The sequence below is a fragment of the Coptis chinensis genome, chromosome 3 (genome assembly GCF_015680905.1).
Source record: "Coptis chinensis isolate HL-2020 chromosome 3, ASM1568090v1, whole genome shotgun sequence".
Classification (NCBI taxonomy): domain Eukaryota; kingdom Viridiplantae; phylum Streptophyta; class Magnoliopsida; order Ranunculales; family Ranunculaceae; genus Coptis; species Coptis chinensis.
Genome location: NC_141458.1, coordinates 5,395,608 through 5,416,515, shown reverse-complemented (window position 1 = coordinate 5,416,515; position 20,908 = coordinate 5,395,608). Strand labels below are relative to the sequence as shown.

General features: G+C 34.9%; 1 protein-coding gene and 1 long non-coding RNA gene across 2 annotated transcripts; one reads left to right on the top strand and one right to left on the bottom strand.

The window, feature by feature from the left end:
* Nucleotides 1–4,194: 4,194 nt before the first annotated feature.
* LOC147507505 (transcription initiation factor TFIID subunit 5-like) lies at nucleotides 4,195–11,787 on the top strand. The gene is given in 21 exon segments (XM_086600220.1): nucleotides 4,195–4,394; nucleotides 4,665–4,746; nucleotides 5,339–5,417; nucleotides 5,531–5,615; nucleotides 5,617–5,626; nucleotides 5,722–5,778; nucleotides 5,857–5,944; nucleotides 6,058–6,166; nucleotides 6,584–6,692; nucleotides 6,806–6,957; nucleotides 7,827–7,887; nucleotides 7,889–7,938; nucleotides 8,032–8,101; nucleotides 8,303–8,330; nucleotides 8,790–8,953; nucleotides 9,131–9,210; nucleotides 9,427–9,543; nucleotides 10,590–10,855; nucleotides 10,977–11,072; nucleotides 11,205–11,277; nucleotides 11,392–11,787. Coding segments are annotated over 15 exon segments (1,302 nt in total). The 5' UTR covers nucleotides 4,195–4,218; the 3' UTR covers nucleotides 8,936–8,953; nucleotides 9,131–9,210; nucleotides 9,427–9,543; nucleotides 10,590–10,855; nucleotides 10,977–11,072; nucleotides 11,205–11,277; nucleotides 11,392–11,787.
* A 5,209-nt stretch (nucleotides 11,788–16,996) lies between these two features.
* LOC147507504 (uncharacterized) lies at nucleotides 16,997–20,346 on the bottom strand. The gene is made up of 3 exons (XR_015216195.1): nucleotides 20,293–20,346; nucleotides 18,949–19,070; nucleotides 16,997–17,359 (listed from the first exon to the last, which is right to left on the bottom strand). It is a non-coding gene; the product is annotated as an uncharacterized LOC147507504 (long non-coding RNA).
* Nucleotides 20,347–20,908: the final 562 nt, after the last annotated feature.

Below are 20,908 nucleotides of genomic sequence, written 5' to 3'. Positions count from 1 at the left end.
AATAATGAATGTTCTCTCCTACTTTATGTTTGTGTGATAGTCCCACATTGTTAAGCTACCACTAACTTTGTCAAGTTCGGGCTTCAGTTTGGGCTTATCATGTGTGATATGTTTGTAGGTTTAGCCAATTTCCAAAACTAGTTTTGCTTCTTGAGCAAGTTTTGGATTCCTTATTACAGTTGGTTTCTAATATTGTTTTAGAAACAAAAACAAACCTTTGATCTCTATATAAAGAGGACTCATGTCCAGATCTAAGCACTCAATCAAGAAACCCAAAAACCTTTTCTTTCTCTTCTTTCTTAGCCGCCAGAGAGAGTTGTATTGATATTCTAGATAGTAGGCTATTGAAGTGTATCTTAGTCTACTTTTGTCATTGAATCTTGTGAGTAGAGACACCTGTGAAGCCTTACACCATCTGAGGGGGCGAAATCTCTTCTTAAGGACAGTGTATTAACACGCCTTGGCAGTCCATTCTTCCTTTGTCCTTTTCTTCTATTCGATTATCTACCCCTATTACAACACTTTGCTAGTAGGAACTTTTATGAAAGGGAGACTGCAGTATCTTAGGTAATCGGACACTTCTATTTTACATTTCTGTATGTTTCCCATCTCTATTCTATAGTGATATTGCAGAATTTTGGTTGAACTATTTGTTGGGGAAAATGATACAAATCGATCCCCGCTATCAATGAGACACAAGATATATAACGTGGTTCGGCCAATGATGCTTACTTTCACAAGAACAAATAATTTTATAAGTGTAGGAAGGAAAATTACATTCACTCCTCTCAAGTCTCTCCAAACTTACTAGATTTCCACAAGAGCAAATCACTTACAAGTTTTATCTCTTTGCAAGGGGTTTCTCTTAATTTTGGTTGCTCTAAAAATTGGGTTTATCTCTTGTATGACTTAGGTAAACAACCCTAACTTTATATATATAGAATTCTGAAATTTTGATGTGAAAGGAACTTCCAAATCAACTCGGTTTGTTTGTTGAAAAATCGGACTCCTAATTGTGCATGGCAAGGGGGCGTGCGCCCCTTGTGTAAACTTGACCAACATCATCAGTTTCAAATGATGTGATCAGATCGTTCAAACTTCTCAGAGTCGATCCCATGGGGTAGTCCATCTTCACGTCATGAGGGTGTGCACCCTTTATCCAAGGCAAATTAGGGGGTGTGCACCCGACCCTTCACCTCTTCAAAGTCAGTACTGACTTTTGTCACCATGAGGAGGGATACCTCCACACATTCCCAAATCAATAGGAGGAGTGTGCTACATACCATTCGGTGAAGCAAAGAGCATAACAAACATTAAACTTGCCCTTCGGCAAAACTTTGATCATCATATCTGACCCATTCTTGTCAGTATGGATCTTCTCAATGCACAATTTCTTATCTTCGAGAACTTCTCTTATCCAATGATAACACATATGTATGTGTTTAGATCTAGAACGAAAACTCGGATTCTTGCTTAAATAGATAGCGCTCAGACTGTCACAAAGAACTAAAAACTGTTTTTGTTTTAGCCCTAGTTCATTGAAAAGCCTCTTCATCCATAGTAACTCTTTGCAATACTCAGTGACTGCAATATACTCAGCTTCTGTAGTGGAGATAGTAACACACTTTTACCACTTCGATTGCCAAGAAAATGCTCCCCTTGCAAATGTAAACAGATAACTGGAAGTGGACTTCATCGAGTCAACATCACTTGCTATGTATGCATCTGTGTAGCCTTCAAGTAAGGTTTTACTCCCACCAAAACACAAACACGCCTTGGAAGTGCCCTTGAGATCTCTCAATATCTACTTAACACCTTCTTCATGCTCTTTACCTAGATTTGACAGAAATCGGCTTACAACACCAATAGCGAAAGCAATATCCGGTCTTGCATGTACACACCATTGCATACATCAAACTATCCACTACAGATGCTTAAGAAATCTTTTGTATTTCTTTCTTCTCATGCTCACCCTTCGAACACATATCTTTGGTAATGCGAAATTGGCCACCAAGCGGACAACTCACTGGTTTTGCTTGATCCATGTTAAATCTCTTCAACACCTTCTCAATATAGCTTTCTTGAGAAAGCCACAACTTCCTACTCTTTTTGTCACGAGTGATCCGCATACAAAGTATCTGCTTTGCTTGACCCAAATCGTTCATTTCAAAAGACTTACTCAAGTCTTTCTTCAACTGGGTGATGCGATGAGCGGGAACATGATCTCTCTGATGAGGTGGGAAATGTTGACTATTTCGGTTAGCCCGAAGAACATCGTTGAAGTGGGTCTTACGGGTAATCAACAAAGTCTCCTAACTTGTCGTTGTCTATCAAGTACTAGATGTAGTTCTTCAAACCGCGACACTGGTCAGTGGGATGGGAGCGAATGTCGTGAAATTGACAGTAGGGTCAATCAGGAATTTCTTTGATAGGTCGAACATCGGGTTTAAACCAATTGGTGTTCTTAAAGCGGTTGTAGATCGATGTAGGACAAATGTCGGTTAAGAGGTGTGTAGACGTGGGGTTGGGTGTGAGTGATGGGTGAAGGTCGTGGGGGTTGAATAGTAAAGGGGTCATTGTCAAGATCATTGGGGCGCTTGGGTCGAGGGTCGTGATCTGATGTTGCAACAACGTGCTCAGTTCGTTCTGCAAGGGTTGCTAGGCCGTTTTCTTCCTTGATGTACTTGTCCACTTTTTTTTATACAAATCATTCAAAGTGTACTTGTCCTTTAAAAAAAATCATTCAAAGTGGTGTGGTCACCTCGTAGCAGAGAACGGCTAAGTGGGTAAGTGGGCATCAAACCATTCCTGAAGGCGATGATGATGACTGACTCGAGAGCAGTGTGATCAAGTGACAAAACAACTTTCTTGAAGCGGTGGAGGTAGGATTCGAGTGGTTCAAATGGTCGCTGATGAGTTTTGAAGATAGTGGCCATTATTGTAGGTTGCTTGGCGCAATTGTGGTAGAATTCTTGCGTGAAAAGGGTTTTGAAGGTATGGAAATTGGCGATGGAGGTGATAGGTAGGTCGAAGAACCATTTAAGAGCTGGGCCTTTAAAGGTGGATGGGAAGAGACGACACGATAAACCGTCCAGGTGAGTGTACATTATCAGGTGCTGAAGGAAGCTTTTGATGTGCTCAAAGGAACAAGTAGAGCCATCGTACGTGGTGAATTTGGGTTTTGTGTTTTGGTTGCTGTTAATGATTGCTCTTCATGAGGATAAAGATGTCTACGTATCCAGTCTGTGTGTTGAAGGTGGTAGTGTACGTAGATTGAGTTGGTAACTCTGATTAGGATCAATGACTAGACTGGAATCAAGCCACACGTAGTTCTTGATGGTGACTTTTATAGGTATTGAAGGTGCGCATCGGGCGCAACACATGTACTGATAAGTATAGATATGCGATCGAGATGAGTGACATGCTTCCACTATAGACACGTGGGCAGCAACTATAGGTGTGGATAGGGTGTAATGCTGGTGAATGTTCCGTAATGATGATGAGTAAATGTAATGGTTCATGTATTATAGTGGGAAGGAGGCTTAATGATAATAGTAATGATGATAGTGGCAGGTGATGATGTCACGAGGTGGATCCGAGTAACGAGTCGCTGGTGTTGATATGTATGCGAATCTTTGAGTATGGAGAGTGTCTTGAGCTGGCTTCGAGTGTGATGGGTGTCGTGTGTCTGAAGTCGAACTATGTTGGGGGAGCCATTGTGTATAGGTATTATGCACATCACATGTCTGGTGGGATATCCCTTACACTTATGTATCAATTTATCTCTTTAATGTTTTAATGAATTTTTAATATTACTTCTGTTAAATATTTACGACATTGTTTGATTATTAAAGTTGTCCAATACATTTTTTTTAAAGAGAAATGAAGCTGGATGTTTCTACAACAGAGTTAGTGTAGTCCAAAGGCCAAACTGGTGGAGAGAACACCGAGAAAGAGTGTCATCACCTGCATACAAATGTTCGAATGTCTCAGTTTGCAAATTGAAAATTCCCATATCGTCGTGTCCAACTGATTGTCCGTAATATTCATGACAGTCCCCGTTGTGTCTCCAGGTCTAGCCCAAGCCCAAGCTTACCATACCAAGGCCCAGTACCAAGCCCAACTGAGTCCACGGCCCATCAGAGTACCTTCGAGCTTCTATAAATATTAAACCCCTCTTTTCTGCCAAAAACGGAAAAAATAAAAAAAAATTCTGTAATGGAGAAAAAATGGGAAGAAGAAGACATAGAAAAATACGTGGTAAAATATCTGAAGAGTAAAGGATTAAGACAAACAGAAATGACATATCATGAGGAACAATCTAGAAACCCATCTTCTTCTTCTACTACACTTACTGATCCTGATATTGCTAGACATTTGCTCTCCTTTGCCGAGTAAGTAAAAAAAAATACACAACCTCTTTTTTACTTACATCAACTTATTATACTACTTGCTTGTGGTTTTAGTTATGTCAACTTATTTGAAGTGTTTTTAGATATTTGTCGAAATTTTTGAAAATATCGAAACTTTAGTCACACCGGGCCCCTGAGTTCCTACATTGCTTTTGTAATAACCATATACAGATAGTTTATGTAGTGTCTAGTTTGAATAGGTTGTGAGTGGTCTGACAGCTTCCAGCTGATTTGTGTGTTTTTACTTGTTAGGTCAGAGAACAGTCCGGCACGATATCAGGAGGGATATAGTAAGCTAAGGTCATGGACATATACTTCATTGGATTTGTATAAGGTAATTGTCTGCATTTTATGATAGCTTATGTATTTTACGTCGTGCTTGTTTAGTTTGAAATTTGTAACTGGTTGGAGTTAAACTGGAACACGGGTTACTCAAGGACTTGGGTAGGTGTTTCCATCAAAGAAGGATGCAAATGAAGATTAAAACTTGCTGTTTGGAAATGGCGGAAGAGTTTTTAAGTGGACTTGATACTTACTTGTAGGGACTTCTTTGGTGGAACTGCCTACCTAGCCTCGAATAACCCACCAAGCGAGTTACCCCCTTTTCTGGTTAAAATCTTGCTCTTGGAAACTTTTTAAAATTTTCAAGGTATAGAAGCACTGCTTTAGTGGATTTTTTTTTTTTTTTTTTTTTGCTCGGTACTGCTTTAGTGGAAATGAAGTCAGCAACTCTTGATTTCTGATTGCATTACAAATTCACTGGTCATTCATACATGTTATTTTCGGTGAATGATGTTTATTCTGGAACTCATAACCCTGGTATAGTTGTAAATGTTTCTTTTAGTCCCAAATTACCTTCTATTGTGCCGTTTACTACTGATTTTCCAGATATGCTACTGAACATAGCATATGTATTGATTTTGCAGCATGAGTTGCTACGTGTGCTTTATCCAGTATTTATCCATTGCTTTATGGATTTAGTGGCAAAAGGGTATGGCCAGGAAGGTATACTTATTTTGATTTCATATTCTTCTTTGTATGAGACTAGAACTTCCGGATTAATTTGTAAGTTTATTAACTTCATTTTTTTCTCATGCAAATACCTGTGGACTTCTCAGCACGAACTTTCTTTAATAGCTTCCGTGAAGACCATGAGCTGATGCACTTGCGTGATCTGCAGAAATTGGAAGGCGTGCTTTGCCCCTCATCTTGAGGTTGTTTATTGTGCTTGACATTTTTCATACTGTTTGTTCTTGAGTTTATCACTGTGTGGTAATTTGACTCTGCTGTGACTGTTGCTATTCTGCAGCAGATGGAATTTGCTCACTCTCTTAGGCAAAGCAAGGTCAACATAAAGATTTGTCAGGTAGTATTTCTACTCTTCTCGTTTTATGTGTTTTAATCCTTGTCATTACTAAGTGTTTGTTTATTTCCTCATCGTCAGTATTCTTATGAGCTTCTGCTGCAATATCTACATAAGACACAGTCAATTACTATGCTGGGAATAATCAATGAACATATTAACTTTCAAGGTATGGCTTGCTATCATTCATCGATATCAGTATTTATTATTTCTTCATTTGTTTTCTTTGACTCTGATAAATAAGAATCCTTGTACTCATATGATCATATTCTTTGTTGACAGTTTCTCCTGGACAGCCTATCTCAATTTCTGATGATGCAGGCGCTGTAATATTAGTTGGGAGCAGTCAAGATACAGCAAAGCAGATAAATGAGAAAGAAATACGTTGGGGTGAGTCTAAAATTATGATATTTAATACTCTAGAATTTTGATATTTAATAAATATGGAGCATTAGGCATTTGAATTTTTAATTAGAGATTATACCTGTGACTGGAACTTTAGACCGGCGTTTCCATTTTGTCGCTCAATTTTAAAACATCTTGTTTTTTTTTATCTTTGACTTTGTTTTATAGAAATATTGTTTAACAACACGCTTTTGTGCAACTGGAAAAGGCCGTGTATCTCAATTTGCTGAAGAATTCAAGACACATTGACTCCCATCATTTTAATCATGTTAAAAAGTTGTGAAGTGTCTGTTATCTAAACACTAGCTTTGCTGTTTGAAAAATCTCCGGTGGAAGAATCGTAGGGACTTATTGGTTTGAAAATGCAGTTGTCTTATCCTTTATCATTTTCTGTTTCCTTATAGTTGCTTGTAGATTCTATTGAAGATCGTCTAGAGAAGGCAAGTAGTTTGATGTCCGATTCTGAGAAAACTGAAGGCGAATTCAAAGAGGGGGACGTGGATGAAAACAAGGTAATTCACTGATTGATTTGGGAATTTGACAATAGTTTAACTTCTAGGGATTCTAGTTCAACTTTCCACTGTGGTCTGTTCATAAATATATTTCTTCTTTTGTTCTTTGCCAGAAGAGATCAGGGGATGGTGGAAAGCAAGGAACATCTGTTAAAAAGTTGAAAAAAGACAAGATTGTTGGTACAACAGGAAAAAGTGTTCGCTCTGAGACCAACACTGTATCCATGGCACCTCGAGTTAAACCAGAGCTTACTTTGCCCGTATTGTATTCCCCCAATTCTTCTATTTCAGCTTCATTCATTTATTAATATATGTAGTTGCCTAATTGAAATGGCTCACTAAATAAAGCCTTATGTTTGTCTGAAAGGACACTACACTTCAAAATTCAAGTTATTGTGGCATATTACGAGCATGTATTGTTTCTTGTATAGATTTGTTTGCATCTGTTGTTACTAAGTATTGTTTGTCGACTTCACTAAATTGTTGATGCATGTTCCTGATTAATTCAAAAGTCATAATCATTGAAAGAGGGATGGAAATGAAACAGGTTTTCTTTCCTACCCTCACACTCATCATTTCTCCCCCACCTAAATAGAAAGCAATCAGATAAAATTCTCCTTATATCCTCTTAGTTACTTTTAAGTTGTTTGATGATTGACTTTTTTAATATACATTTTGATCCCCGACAGGCAGGAATTCCTTGATTCTCTACTCAAGTATTTCAAGAACCCTAGATAGTTTGTTTTTGTTATTTCTGTCACATATTTGCCTATTTTGAGGGATCCTTACAGATTCGGACGATAATTTTTTTTTACAGATATAATTCTTATCATGATACAAGTAATATTTCATTGAACTGATTGAAGTGTAGAGTAATTACTGAAGTTAATATTTAAGTTATATTCTAAAACTTTTAATGAATGAGATCAATTTAAAAGCATTTATTTATTTACTTATTTTGTGTGTGTGTGTGTGTCTATTGCTGGTGGAATTGTATTGCTTTAATGTGTTAACTAGAATGTCTGCAAATGTTTTCTCTATATTACAAAAAAAAGTGTGGTGTCTTATGAAATTCAATTAAACCTAAATGCAAATATCGCTCATTTTTGTTATTCCTATATTACTTCTTCTCAGGCCTACAGAAGTAGAACATTCAATTCTCGAGGACCTCAGAAACCGTGTGCAGTTGGGTAGTCTTGGCACTACCATCAGTCTGTTTTTACACGTTTCTTAACACACACAATGGGTAATTAATTAACTGCTGTTGAACATATCTGTGCTATATATCTTTCTCTTCCGAATTTCTGTTCCTAATGCTTACTTCAAATATTATTTCCAGTTTGAACTGTTCCTCAATATCTCAGGATGGGTCGCTAGTTGCTGGTGGATTCTCTGATTCCTCATTGAAGGTTCTCTTAATACCCTCTTCAGATTAGATTTTTCCTTTTTAGAAGTGGAATACTTGGCCTAACACTTCAAAGGCCCAGTTATTGGAGTCAACAGTCTAGTTATCAAACATTTTAATGTTGAATGACATCCAGTGATTGGGCACATCATCGAATAAGGCTACATGCGTTGGGAATTTCATTAATCTTATTTCTATCTCACAGGTGTGGGACATGGCAAAGATTGGACAAGGTATGTATCTCTGCTAAAAATTTGTGGTTTAGAAAGAGGGAAGATAAAGTTGTGCAATCTTTAAAATAATAGAGTAAATATGAAGTTATGCAATGTGTTTATAGTTTTTGAGTTGGAAAGTCAATAGTGTTGTTTTTTGTTATAGATGCAAGGAATAGGGATATGATCTTCCAGAAGCAAGCGCTCTAGAATCTAGATCTTACTTATTATCAGATGAGTTATCTGGAAATCACACACAATAAAAAAAATCACTGTAAAAGTGAGGAAGTGTTACTTGTTGTAGTGTATACAGAGATGCATGCACGCTTATAACGAAATCATACACACTTATGGTAAAAGCCAACACATGCAGGCTCACAGATATATGAACACTCGGTTCTAAGAAAACTTCATATATTCATGCTAAGTTCCACATAGGTCATTGCAGGAATGTTTTCTTACATTAAAATCTGGTCCCAGCTACTGTGCAGGGAGAAAATGGGACTCCAACTGAACAGTTGTTAGGTTCAGAGAATGGGAGAAGATCGTATACTTTGCTTCAGGGACACGCTGGACCCGTTTATTCTTCTACATTCAGTCCTCTTGGGGATTTTATTCTTTCTTAGATGCGTCAGACTCGACCAGTATGTTATCCTTTTACATTGTTTATCCGTGTAGTGTCTCATTTCTCATTTCTCATTTTTATTTTTATTTCTCATTTTTATTTTTATTTTTATTTTTATTTTTATTTTTATTTTTATTTGTTTTAAATCTTAAAAAACCCAATTGGTTTAATAGAACATTACATTGATATGCTGCAGTAATGCGATTATGGAGCACAAAGTTGAATCTAATCTTGTTTTGCTACAAAGGGCATAATTATCCTGTTTGGGATGTTCAGGTAAAAACCTATTCTGCCAACTAATAGTGCTCAAACATTTCCTCTGATGGCAGTAAGAAGTGCAGCTTCTTTTCTTATAATTACATTAGTTGGCTGTTATGAAGGTATATAAGCTGCTCTGGTCTCATGGTTTCACTATCATGCTGAATTCATATCCATTTATCAGATCCGCCATTTTCCTTTTATCCGTTATCCTGATTTTTATTTTTGTTGCAGTTTAGTCCAATGGGGCACTATTTTGCTAGCTCTTCACATGACCGTACTGCTAGAATTTGGTCCATGGACAGGATACAGCCTCTAAGAATAATGGCAGGGCATTTATCTGATGTTGATGTGAGTTCTTTTTTTTGTACAAATCTTGTGTTGGTTATGTGGTTATTTAGGGCATTTCTTTTGTGTGTGTGTGTGTGGGGGGGTTTGTGTGTGTGTGTAAAACCTTATAAGATGTAAAATTTACACGTCCAATCTCAAATATACCCTCCCAATGGTGGATGCAAACTGTAGATAATAGCTAAAAACTAATAGATCGAGTGGAGAATTCTCAACCCGGATGCAAATTAATAAAAGACCCAGGTGTCACTTGGAGTGAAGCGCCAGCTTAAAATAAGCTCAGATGTCACTTGGAGTGACGTGCGAGTTTAAAATTAGTAATTTCTAATAGTGTAAAATAAGCTTGGACGTCACTTGGAGTGACATCCCTCTTTAATCATGACTAGGAATTCACTCCAAGTGACGCCTGTGTTTTATAGTTCCAAATTTGTTAAAATTTCCCATTGGAACCTATATAGTGTGGATATCTTTATACTGTACATTAGACCGTAGAAGGAGTTGTAAAATTCTAGTGGCACCTATGTGGATGTGCAACTCTACACCCTCCATTGGAGATACGCTTATGGGGTAGTAGCCTAATCAAATCTAAACAACCAGAGGTCTTTAGTTCAAGTTTTTTACATCGAAAATGGGTTTTTAGAAAGTAACCGTTCAGGTTCACTATCTCCTCTCCCTTGTAGTTCCATACTCCCACACACAGTAAATCCGTTGCGGGTAGGACATCCCAAGAAGTTAAAATAGTAAAAAAAAAGATAAAAGAAATAATTGGATATGAGTGTGACAAGGAAAAGCTTGGACTTTCTTGTTATGCTTCTTTTAGAGAAACAATATTTCACTTTTTGGACATTTTATTCGTGTAAAGATGGTCTTCTTTATCTACAAGATTTACTTAGTTGCGTACACTTTTGATTTTTCTAATTCCTCATGGAATAACCACAACTTAGTGCACATTTTATCAAAACAGGTCTTATGCAGAAGCCAGGTAGTTTGGCATTCTCATAATATGATATTGAATCATTAACTAATTGCTATGTGTTATAATGATTTAGTGTGTCCGGTGGCATGCAAACTGCAACTACATTGCAACTGGTTCTAGTGACAAGACCGTGAGATTGTGGGATGTACAAAGTGGAGAGTGTGTACGGATCTTTATTGGTCACAGGAGTATGATACTATCTTTGGCAATGTCTCCTGATGGGCGGTATATGGCATCAGGTGATGAGGAGGGTACAATCATGATGTGGGATCTTTCAAGTGGTCGTTGTATTACACCTTTAATGGGGCACACCTCTTGTGTCTGGACACTTGATTTCAGGTAGGAAGGCTCTGAAACTGGAGGAAGCTTTTTAAAGTTTGCCTACATTATTTTAATTTAATGTGTTAATATAACAAGAGCAATCTATCTTTTATACTCAACCACTCCATGGACATGTCAGTGGTGAAGGTTCACTCCTCGCTTCTGGATCTGCCGATTGCACAGTCAAGTTATGGGATGTCACTGCAAGCACAAAGGCACCAAAGATAGATGAGAAGTAAGTCAAATACAACAAATATACATTGTAATACATCCAGTTTATCAGTTTCAGCCTTATTTGTTAAGGAACATTTTCAGCCTTGTTTGTTAAGAAACATTTTCAGCTGATTCAATTAAATATGATTGGCAGAGCGGGCTGTACAAACAGATTAAGATCCCTGAAAACTCTACCAACCAAGTGTAGTCCTGTTTACACAGTGCAGGTAAATATGCGGATATATCCTTGTTCTACAGATGTATTATTGTACTACAGATATTATTGTTCATATACAATTAGAAGAGTGACAATCAAATATCATTTGTGGTTTTGGGTGCAGTTCTCTCGAAGAAATCTTTTGTTTGCAGCTGGAGTGCTCTCCCGAAGTTCATGAAGTTCAATGTGTTACAACTGCTCTCCCGAAGTTCATGAAGTTCAATGTGTTACAACAGGAAATTACCCACGTAATCTCTTAAATCATCCATCCTGTTACCACCACAGTTCCTTTCTTTACATCGGTGTTCTCTTGGCTGGTTTTCTTCTCTAATATCTGGGTTTGTTTACACTACTAGTTTTATTCTTTTTTACGATGAATGATGTAGCGCCTAACTTCCTATCTTATATGTTAACAATTTTGACCGAAAGGCAACCTTGCCAAGAGACCGTAAGATTTATCATTGTGAAAAATGAATGCCTAGAGTGATTTTTTTAATTATATTTTTTCCATCTCTCGAAATCATAGGTTGCAAGTTATGTGTTTAATTGATGGTACAAGGTCGACTTGTTCAGAAGCTTATGTGAGTAATGTAACTTAACCGGGTTTTCTTATAATTAGAAAACTAGTTTTCGAACCCGTTCTATGAACGGGTGTCGTTATATTAAATTATTATAAAAATTATAATACCTATGTGGATCTATGAGGTATAAATATTATTTTGTTTCACAATATATAGAATAAGAATTTGCAATGCATCTTCGTACTATTAAAAAATTGATATCATGACATGTCCAGTAGCAATTACCTCTCAATTATACCTCAATATTCAGTCGTCGTAATTGCTCCCAAAGTCTTGCTTTATGAATTTCTACTTTCGTTTGCTGTACTAATCCTTATGAGATGGAATGTTGAGAAAGAGTTGAAGAAGTTGAATTATGAGAATCATTGTAATATTTTTTGTTGTTATTTCTTTTCCTTCTTGAATGCTAATAATAATACATTTGTCCAAAAAGTGACAAAAATTGATTTAAACAAACAATATAAGGAATAAGATAAATAATATAAAAAGACAAAAAAAGAAATGAAAGACAAAAAAAGGGGGAAATGTAGTAATTTATGCTTGGACTTTAGAGTTAAATCTTTTTAGTCCATTTTGAAGTTGTGAAAGTGTGAAACCGTTGTTTCCACTTTCCACTTTCCAGTTTTAAATCTTTGTTTTTTTTTTCTTTGATGAAATTTACTTTGCTTTCATTGCTTGCAACATTTTCAGCAGCTTGTATCTGTTTATTTTGCTTTTGAAGGATCTTATAGGATCATCAAGTTTTATGTTTTCTTTTATGCATCCAACTCCTGTCCAGTTGTGTGTCCATCTGTGTAAAAATTGTTTTGTTTTGAGGCACTTCCTGCTTCACGCTCGAACATGCCTGAAGAAACGGAAAAAGGGGCTGAGATTAAGGCATTCTTTGTCGCAGGCTCGTTAATTGACTGTCTCTTTGGAAAGAGTAGGCACGGAGTTGACTATTTAAGATAAGGTGCTTGTACCTTTTTTTACTTTTGATTGTGTTCCCCCCACCCCCTGCAAATGGCAGTTTTATAAATTTCATGGCGAGCATGTAATGATATGCGCTTATGTAAGTTTTTTATCTTAACCCACTCAAACTGAATGTGATTCAGCTTAAAGACTTCGAATTTAATAGTGAAGTAGTTCTGACTCATCATCTACGCTGGTGAGTAACTTCCACCTTGCGATCTAGTGGAGTCCCCGTTTTTCTCAGGACATTAAATAGGCCAATCTTCTATGTCCACCATAGATTGCTCGAGTATAGTGCGAAAGATTGAAGAGAATTTTGATCAAACAGTTGAGAAGTTATACATGTATCGATCTCTTGATAGATGGTGGAGTGATGCACCAAACTTTGTGACAATCTTGTAGAGTTGCGTTTTAGCAGAAGGGAGAGCACATTGCTTGTTTGTTTATATCACAGTTCAGATAGTATATTGACCGACTTCATGCTTGCATTGTTAACTAAGTATAACGAAGTTCTTTGTCTCCAACCTTGTTCATGTACTCAAGCTCGGCTCCCAAATGTGAAGTGATCCTTTTGCCTTTGCATTCTGTTGTGTTGTTTTCACCATCAACCAAGTGCAATCTTTGTTTCTATTGTTGAAGGCAGTTGACATACTTTTAACTGAGTAAACTATTTCCTGAAATTGTGAGTCATACTCCTATTGTGTTTTTGGTTATCCATACCTAGAATTTCTTAGGATTGGAGAGTTTTACATGGGTGATATGATGTGTTTAATTATTTTGGGTTCTTTATCTGTAGAGAGATGGAATGTGATAGCCTAGTCCTAAGTTTTTCTGTTTAACTATATATATCACTTGCACTCAGCATAAAGTGAATTGTAATAATTGAAGTTATTTCATTAAAATATGAAACATTATTTTGATATTGAAATTATATATCTAAAGCTAATATAGTTGATATGGTAATTCAATTGATTTGTATTTGTTTTGTGCTCTTAAACCTTGCAGCGACGATGCCTATTTAGGCGTGTGTTGAGCACTGTTTGGTGCTTGTCGGATCCATGGAAATCCTGATTAGAGAAAAATGAGTTAGAAAGAAACCCGACTGCAGCTTGATGGAAGCAGAGGATGGGAATATACATGAGTTATTTGCTGGTGACATTACGCACCCAAAGTCAAAAGAGATCAAGGAAGCTAATCGGAGGATCTTTTCTGGACATCATTTGGACTATGTAATATTTATTTGGAATCCCCATTAGGATTGTAAAGAAACTCATAATTGATTGTGCTCTTGTGGTAATTTGTGGTGATTTAGGAGAGTTTATATAATAGAGTTGCAAAACTGCCCAAAAAATACTAAAAAAATCTAGACATTTAAGAATGTTGCTGACTGCCTAATTCTTTCGCACTACCAATGATGTTTTTTTTTTAAAGATCATCTGGTATTTGGCATTAGAATACTGAAGGAGGAACTCTCTGTCTCATTAATATTTGGACTACACTGTCCAGTATTTACATTGTTGAATGTTCAGTGCATCCACTTATTTACAATTACTCACTTCTTTTAGAAGGTCAGCAAACGAAACAATGCTATGATACGAATACCTACTCCAAAGGTGACAAATGACTTAAATAAGAATACCTCAATAGTTACAAACTTTCATAAATAAGAAGCGTTAAACCTCGGCCATTAAAAAAATAGTATGTGACCAACATAATAAAGTTTTGGTATTAAAGTACTAATCCTCATGGTTTTCTTTTCTTTTTTATGGAACTCTACATGCCCTTCATTCCTTTTATTTTTTCTTTGAGATAATATATTTTATCTTTGTTGTGTTTATCATCAACCAAACAATCTAGCATAATATTTTTGAGGATATCGAGTTGATTCTGTTTCTCTTCAACTTCTATTCTTTTCTTCATAAGTTCTTTGAAATTGAAGTCTTCAATTTCCATATCACATTCATCCTTTATAAACTGTATTGCGTGAAAAGCTGCTGAATCTTCTGCTTTTGCAACAGAATATGTTGGGCTTCCATCAATTTCTTTAACTATGACGTCTTCAATGTTAAAGAATAAGTCATTTGGTACCTTTAATGTTCTGATTAAGGTTTTTTTGAATAAATCCGCTCTCTAATTTTGTGTTGTAGACTGGATCTTGTTGAATGTTAAGTCCTGCTTCTAGAATTTCCTTTAACATTTTTTTTTTACATAAGCTGTAATTTTCATACGCCATTATCTGCAATATATATAATAAAATGAAGTCAATAAATAATTGAAAATAATGGAGAAAAGGAAGAAAATAGGCTACTTGGTTTTTCGATATGTGTAGTTCAATTGTTTTTTTTAGGTTAATAGATTATGTTTTACTAAGTGATTGAAAGTTCAGTTTTCGTAGGGTTCTAGTTTTGTATATATCTTAAATTTTGATATTTTGGAACAGCGAGCTTCTCTTTAAATTAGATTTTTTAAATTATTTTTCTAATTTAAAAAATAAAAAATCTAAATCACCTTATTTTAAATTACATTTTTTATTTTTTAATTAGGTAGAAGCTTTTGGGTTTAGAAACCCATAAGTATACTAAAAATGTTAGTTCAATACATTTGCATTCAGTTTATGATTTATTGTTAATTTTTTTTTTAGGTTAGTTCAATGCATTTGCATCCAGTTTTCAATTTCCCATTAATTATTATTTCTTTAAAGTTAGTTCAGTGCATCTAGTTCTTTATTTCCCGTTAATTATTCTTTTGTGCTAGTTCAATGCAATTGCATCAAATTTCCGATTTTATGTTAATTATTCTTAGAAGTTAGTTCCATGCATTTGCATATATTTATTCTTTGAGGTTAGATCAATGGATTTGCATTCGGTTTCTGATTTCCCGTTAACCCATTATTCTTTGAGGTTAATTCAATGCACTTGCATCCTATTTCCAATTTTCCATTAATTTTTTTTTTTTTTTGAAGTTTAGCAGTTGCATCCAGTTCCGATTTCTAACTTCATGGGAATGTGGGATCCACAAAAACTACCATGAAATGATATAATAACATGTGATAAGTAATAGCGTCATACTCTAATGTGTGATTCCTTTTCCGTTATTGTGTATGTTTTGTGAGTTTAATTAAGTGACATTCTAGCATTTTCCAAGTTATAAACCTCTTGGTAGGAATCATCAGTTTTTTAGTTGATTTTACATGCAGCAGTTTCAAAATTAATTAAAACAAATACGGGTAAGAAAAACTAATGACAATAATTAATAACACCTCTTATGTATTCCCTGTCGTATATAACATTTTTTATAGACCAAACAAATTGATAATTTTCTGTTGGGTTTAATTTACATGTAGCAGTATCAAAATTAATTAAAAAAAATTGAGTAAGAAAACATAATGATAGTAATTACCCCTAATTAATAATACCTCTTATGCTTTCAGCTATATAATTTCGTCGTGTCATATTGCCATATTGTCGTATGTAACATTTTATGAACTCAAAAATGAAAAAAAAAGGTTCAAGAAATTGTCTTGGACAAAAAAATATTTTATATTTGAGCAGACGCTGAAGAAACATTTTAATGAACAAAAAAAATCTTATAACATATTTTAAATTATAGTCCAAAGAAAACCAAAATTTGCTTTATTAGGTATCAATAGGCAGCGCACATTACATGCAATGGATTCAAAATCAAAATTCATCACCATATTTCCAAACATTACAGTAATTTGAGGAAGAATAAATTACTTGGCTTTTCATCAATAATGTTACTCTCATCTTATCAAGTCGACCAATTTTTGCAAAAAGTACCTTAATTATTAATGAAAGAAACATCAAAGAACAAAGTTAAACCCATAGAAACAAAATACTGACTCATTAATAGATAAGAACTTGATGGATTTGAACCACCATATCTTGAAATGTATATATACTCAAGTGCTATTCTATTGAGCTAAAGATCCAAATCAAAATATATAAATCAAAACATAATGTCCAAGATAAACAAAGTTAAAAATAGTAACAGTCGACTAACCGTAACCCAACTGCATACACATGCTTAATTAATCACGAAAGTCACATACAAAATCAAAACATAAATAAATAATCAGAACACCACAACAAAACAACACTGATAAGATCACTAATTTCCTTAGAGCGAAAAGAAATAGCGAAAGAACAGTTGTGACACAGAATATGAATGTAAGCAAGAAAAGTGTTTTTTTTTTTATTTAATAAATTTGAGGTTATGGGATGACCCCTGCCTGCATTAGAATCTTAAATAAACAATTTCATTTTTATCCTCAACAATAGACATAAGCTCTGAGCTCAGAGGTGGTACAAAAAATTGAACCTGATCACATGCAAGAGAAGCAAGATGATCGGTAGCTCAATTTGCTTCCCTAAATACATGAAAAACATTACACCTTACAGACTGACTTTGGATAGCTTTGATTGCCGCTGTGATATCCTCACATTGCCATGGTGGTCTTTCAATATCCTTCAAAATGTTTACTGCCTTAAGAGAATCAGTAGCCACCTGTACCTTTGAAATATTGATCTTTAGACACCCCTGCAATCCACAAAGCAAAAAAAGTTTGATACACTATAAAATCATAAAACCCAAAAAACAAAGAACCAATTCTTTCACTCTAGCCATTCTTCTAACTCTTTTATTTTGTCTTATAAACATAGTTAACGACAATATTGAATGCTTACCAAGTTACCATTAATTTTAGTTTATTGTTCTTCTAAATATATATCTATAGCAAATCATAGTATCGAGGTAAAATCAACACAATAACATGATTAGAATCTATACCAATTGATTGATGGTTAAAATAAAAATCGAGCTGTAAGTATGTAAATAAATTTAACATGGGGGCAAGCTATCCTTAAAAAGCTTCAACAGTAACACCTTTTGTGTAGAAAATGTTAATCTTGAGGCCGTGAGTGCTGGTTTAGATGTTTTTAGAATAATACATGTCTTCCATATCTAGATAAGACATTCTCTATTACAGGCAATACCTGACTAAAATGTGCTGATGTAAGAATCATATGAAATAACAAAGTGAAATAATATTTCAATTTAGTATACAATAGTAACCATCCTGTTCCCATATAAACCGTACGGTTTGCAGCTTTACAATTATATCATTCTCCTGCAAAACTTCCACACCTTCCACTAAGTAAATAAAGTTGCAAAACTTCTAAAGATCAGCAAACTGAATGAGAGGCTATCAATACCATAATTGTAGAGCAACAAAATTTAGTCTGTAGACATAATAAAAAATAACAATATAAAGGGAAAAAAACATGTTACTTGACGAACCAAGTAATGATTCACAAACATAAGAATGCATTTCAACCTTCTAAACCACCATAATATTATTCAATGTTTATGTTAGCTTTGTACGGAAAGTGTCGACATTAACTGGAAGCTAGATCAATAGTGGCCAATCATGCAATCCCTGAATCCGGCCTCATTTTAAACATTCCTACCATGTTTTTTAACATACAAAATTAGGCTTCAATGATGTAAGGGTTCGTATTGATAAAAGATTGTCCAAGAGAAAGACCAAATAGGCTTTAGCATCAAACTAAAGAGTTACAACATGGAGAAGAAACATAGCAGTGATGGTCTAAAGAATTTAGTGGAAAAAAAGTCTAAATAAGATGTACTTATCTGCTGCTACCAAGATCAGTTCTCATTTATAAGCATAAAATAGTTGGGTAGAACACACCATTAGACTTTTGAAAGTACCCTCAGTAAGCTCAAAGTTAAAAACTACACATTGAAAGGAATTGGGTTATATGCTAAAGCATAATAAAGCATAGCATACCATATGTTCTGTTAAACAAACGTGTTCACGTACATATCAGTTATAGTGGTCACAATGTCCAAACCTAGTCTTTTGCTTATTACACTAATACCTGAATGATAATCATAACAGAAAGAAACGACTAACAAATCTAAGCTAAGGAACATCAAACACGTAAAAATTCAAAAATGTGGTTCTTTAGAACACAATTAACCAACAAAAGGACATAGATTGGAAAATTTAGTTTACGCAAATACCAAACTCAAGGTCAAATAAACACGATATGTAAAAAATTATAGAAATAGAAAACTAATCTCCAAGTGAAGGGGGGAGTTAGAACCTCTATCATGAGGTGTAGAGAGCGTAAAACATAAAAGAGTAACAATGATGCCGATAAAACAAATTAGTAACCCTGAATAAAGCATCCATCATACTCAATGGTTGCCTTTCAAACCATTCCACCTGACAGAGAAATTCAAAATCTTGCATTTAGTAAGCAGAAGTCAACTATCTGGACGCACAAATATTGGTCAGAGCTTTATTCAAAGAGTGCATTTTACAATGTATGTAATGACATATTTATTACACACTAAACGAATGACAGGAAGTAACAACTCTGAAAAGGCATGGCTTGACCATAATCTACAATGGATACAAACGGCACCCTGTCCCACAAAATTCAAAATACCTACTTTAATTAGCAACTAAATAACTTATGACTTATTAGCACGAAAGAACAAATTAGGAAACTTGTTTGTTAATTTCCCAGTGGAACTAAAATTTAATTCATACAAAAATGAAATAAGAGAGAAAATTAGACCTGGAAGGGGAAATGTCTAGCTAACTGATCCAGTTTGAGAGTGATTTGATGATGCCAAAGCTCTATGTTTCTTCTATACTTCGTAGATAATATAAGCATGTACGACACAATATCAGAGGGGAAAATATTGAAGAGTAGGGTTTAGTTTATCACTTGTGGAACAGAGAAGGAACATTTTTCATGCTATAAATCGTTGAGTTTTTGTTGGGTTTAGCTTTCATTTTTCAGTTAAAATTTTCTAATTTAATCTTCCTTATTTCTTGTAATCTTCTTGTGACGTGGATAGCCTCACTAAGCTCAAAAGAGGACCAAGTCATGGTTTCTTGCTCTATAGCACATACTTAACTACAGAATAAAAGAAATCACACAATAGATTATAAGCACGTACAGGATAACAACGCCGTGTTGATTTAAATCAATTCACTTTCAAGCTCAAGTTCAAGACTCAGCTTTATACCAAATTAAATAGACCACTTAATATTCTCTCTTGTTGAAGAAACTGAATTGAGTTCTAAATATACGCACCAAGTACCTTAATAGGCATGGGACATCATTAAGTCTCTATTGAAGGTACTTGAAGTCTCATCACTATCTGTATAACAGAGTAGCATGCTGAAAATATAGAAGCAAATCATAAACCGTATGGCGTAATAATAGTTCTAGGTATCCACTAAGCACATATTATATTATATAGTACCTTTGACTACGACATGCCAAAAATAGAAATAGAATTCATGTTTTACACCAAGTACATAGAACACCCCTTTATCAAGCATCATTATATAAATTTGAATTTGAAAAATACATCATCATATAGAAATGCAAAAAGTAGGGGAGAAAGGAAGAAAGGAAGAAAGCAAGTACCTTTGGCTTAGTTAGTTTAGTCCAAGCAAAACTATAATATAGATCATAACTTTGTATAAATATAGAGCAACCCCGCAAATCCAAATTAAGCACTATACATGTATATACTTGGTCAGCAAAAGAGTTGAACAATATGAGCAGTCAGTGATGATGTATATACTTAGCTCATGGTAGCATACTAACTGATGTCTAATTCTGTTAATCTAGATGGAGAAGTATGACTCTGTTGGGACTATTGATCTAAATGGCATACAAATTGCTTTGTTGATGTATCTTTAGAATTAAAGGACAAATGACAATGCAATGATGTCCAATCTCGAACCCATTTCAAAAGCATCCGACTTAACACGGGACACTAAGTAATATTAGAATATAAAATTAATGAAATGAGACAGAGTACAAAACATCTACCCCCATTTTTTATCGATAACAAAAGCTAAAAACCAAAGGATTAAAATCACAATAATGGGTACCCACAGACGTTAACCAATCATCAGTTGGTATTATGACACATAATTGCCACAAAATTGTGAATCAACTTCTAAATTATTGAAAGATACATGATATGTCATGCAAGAAAATTGGTTTGAATTTATCAAGATTCTCCTTGTCTTTT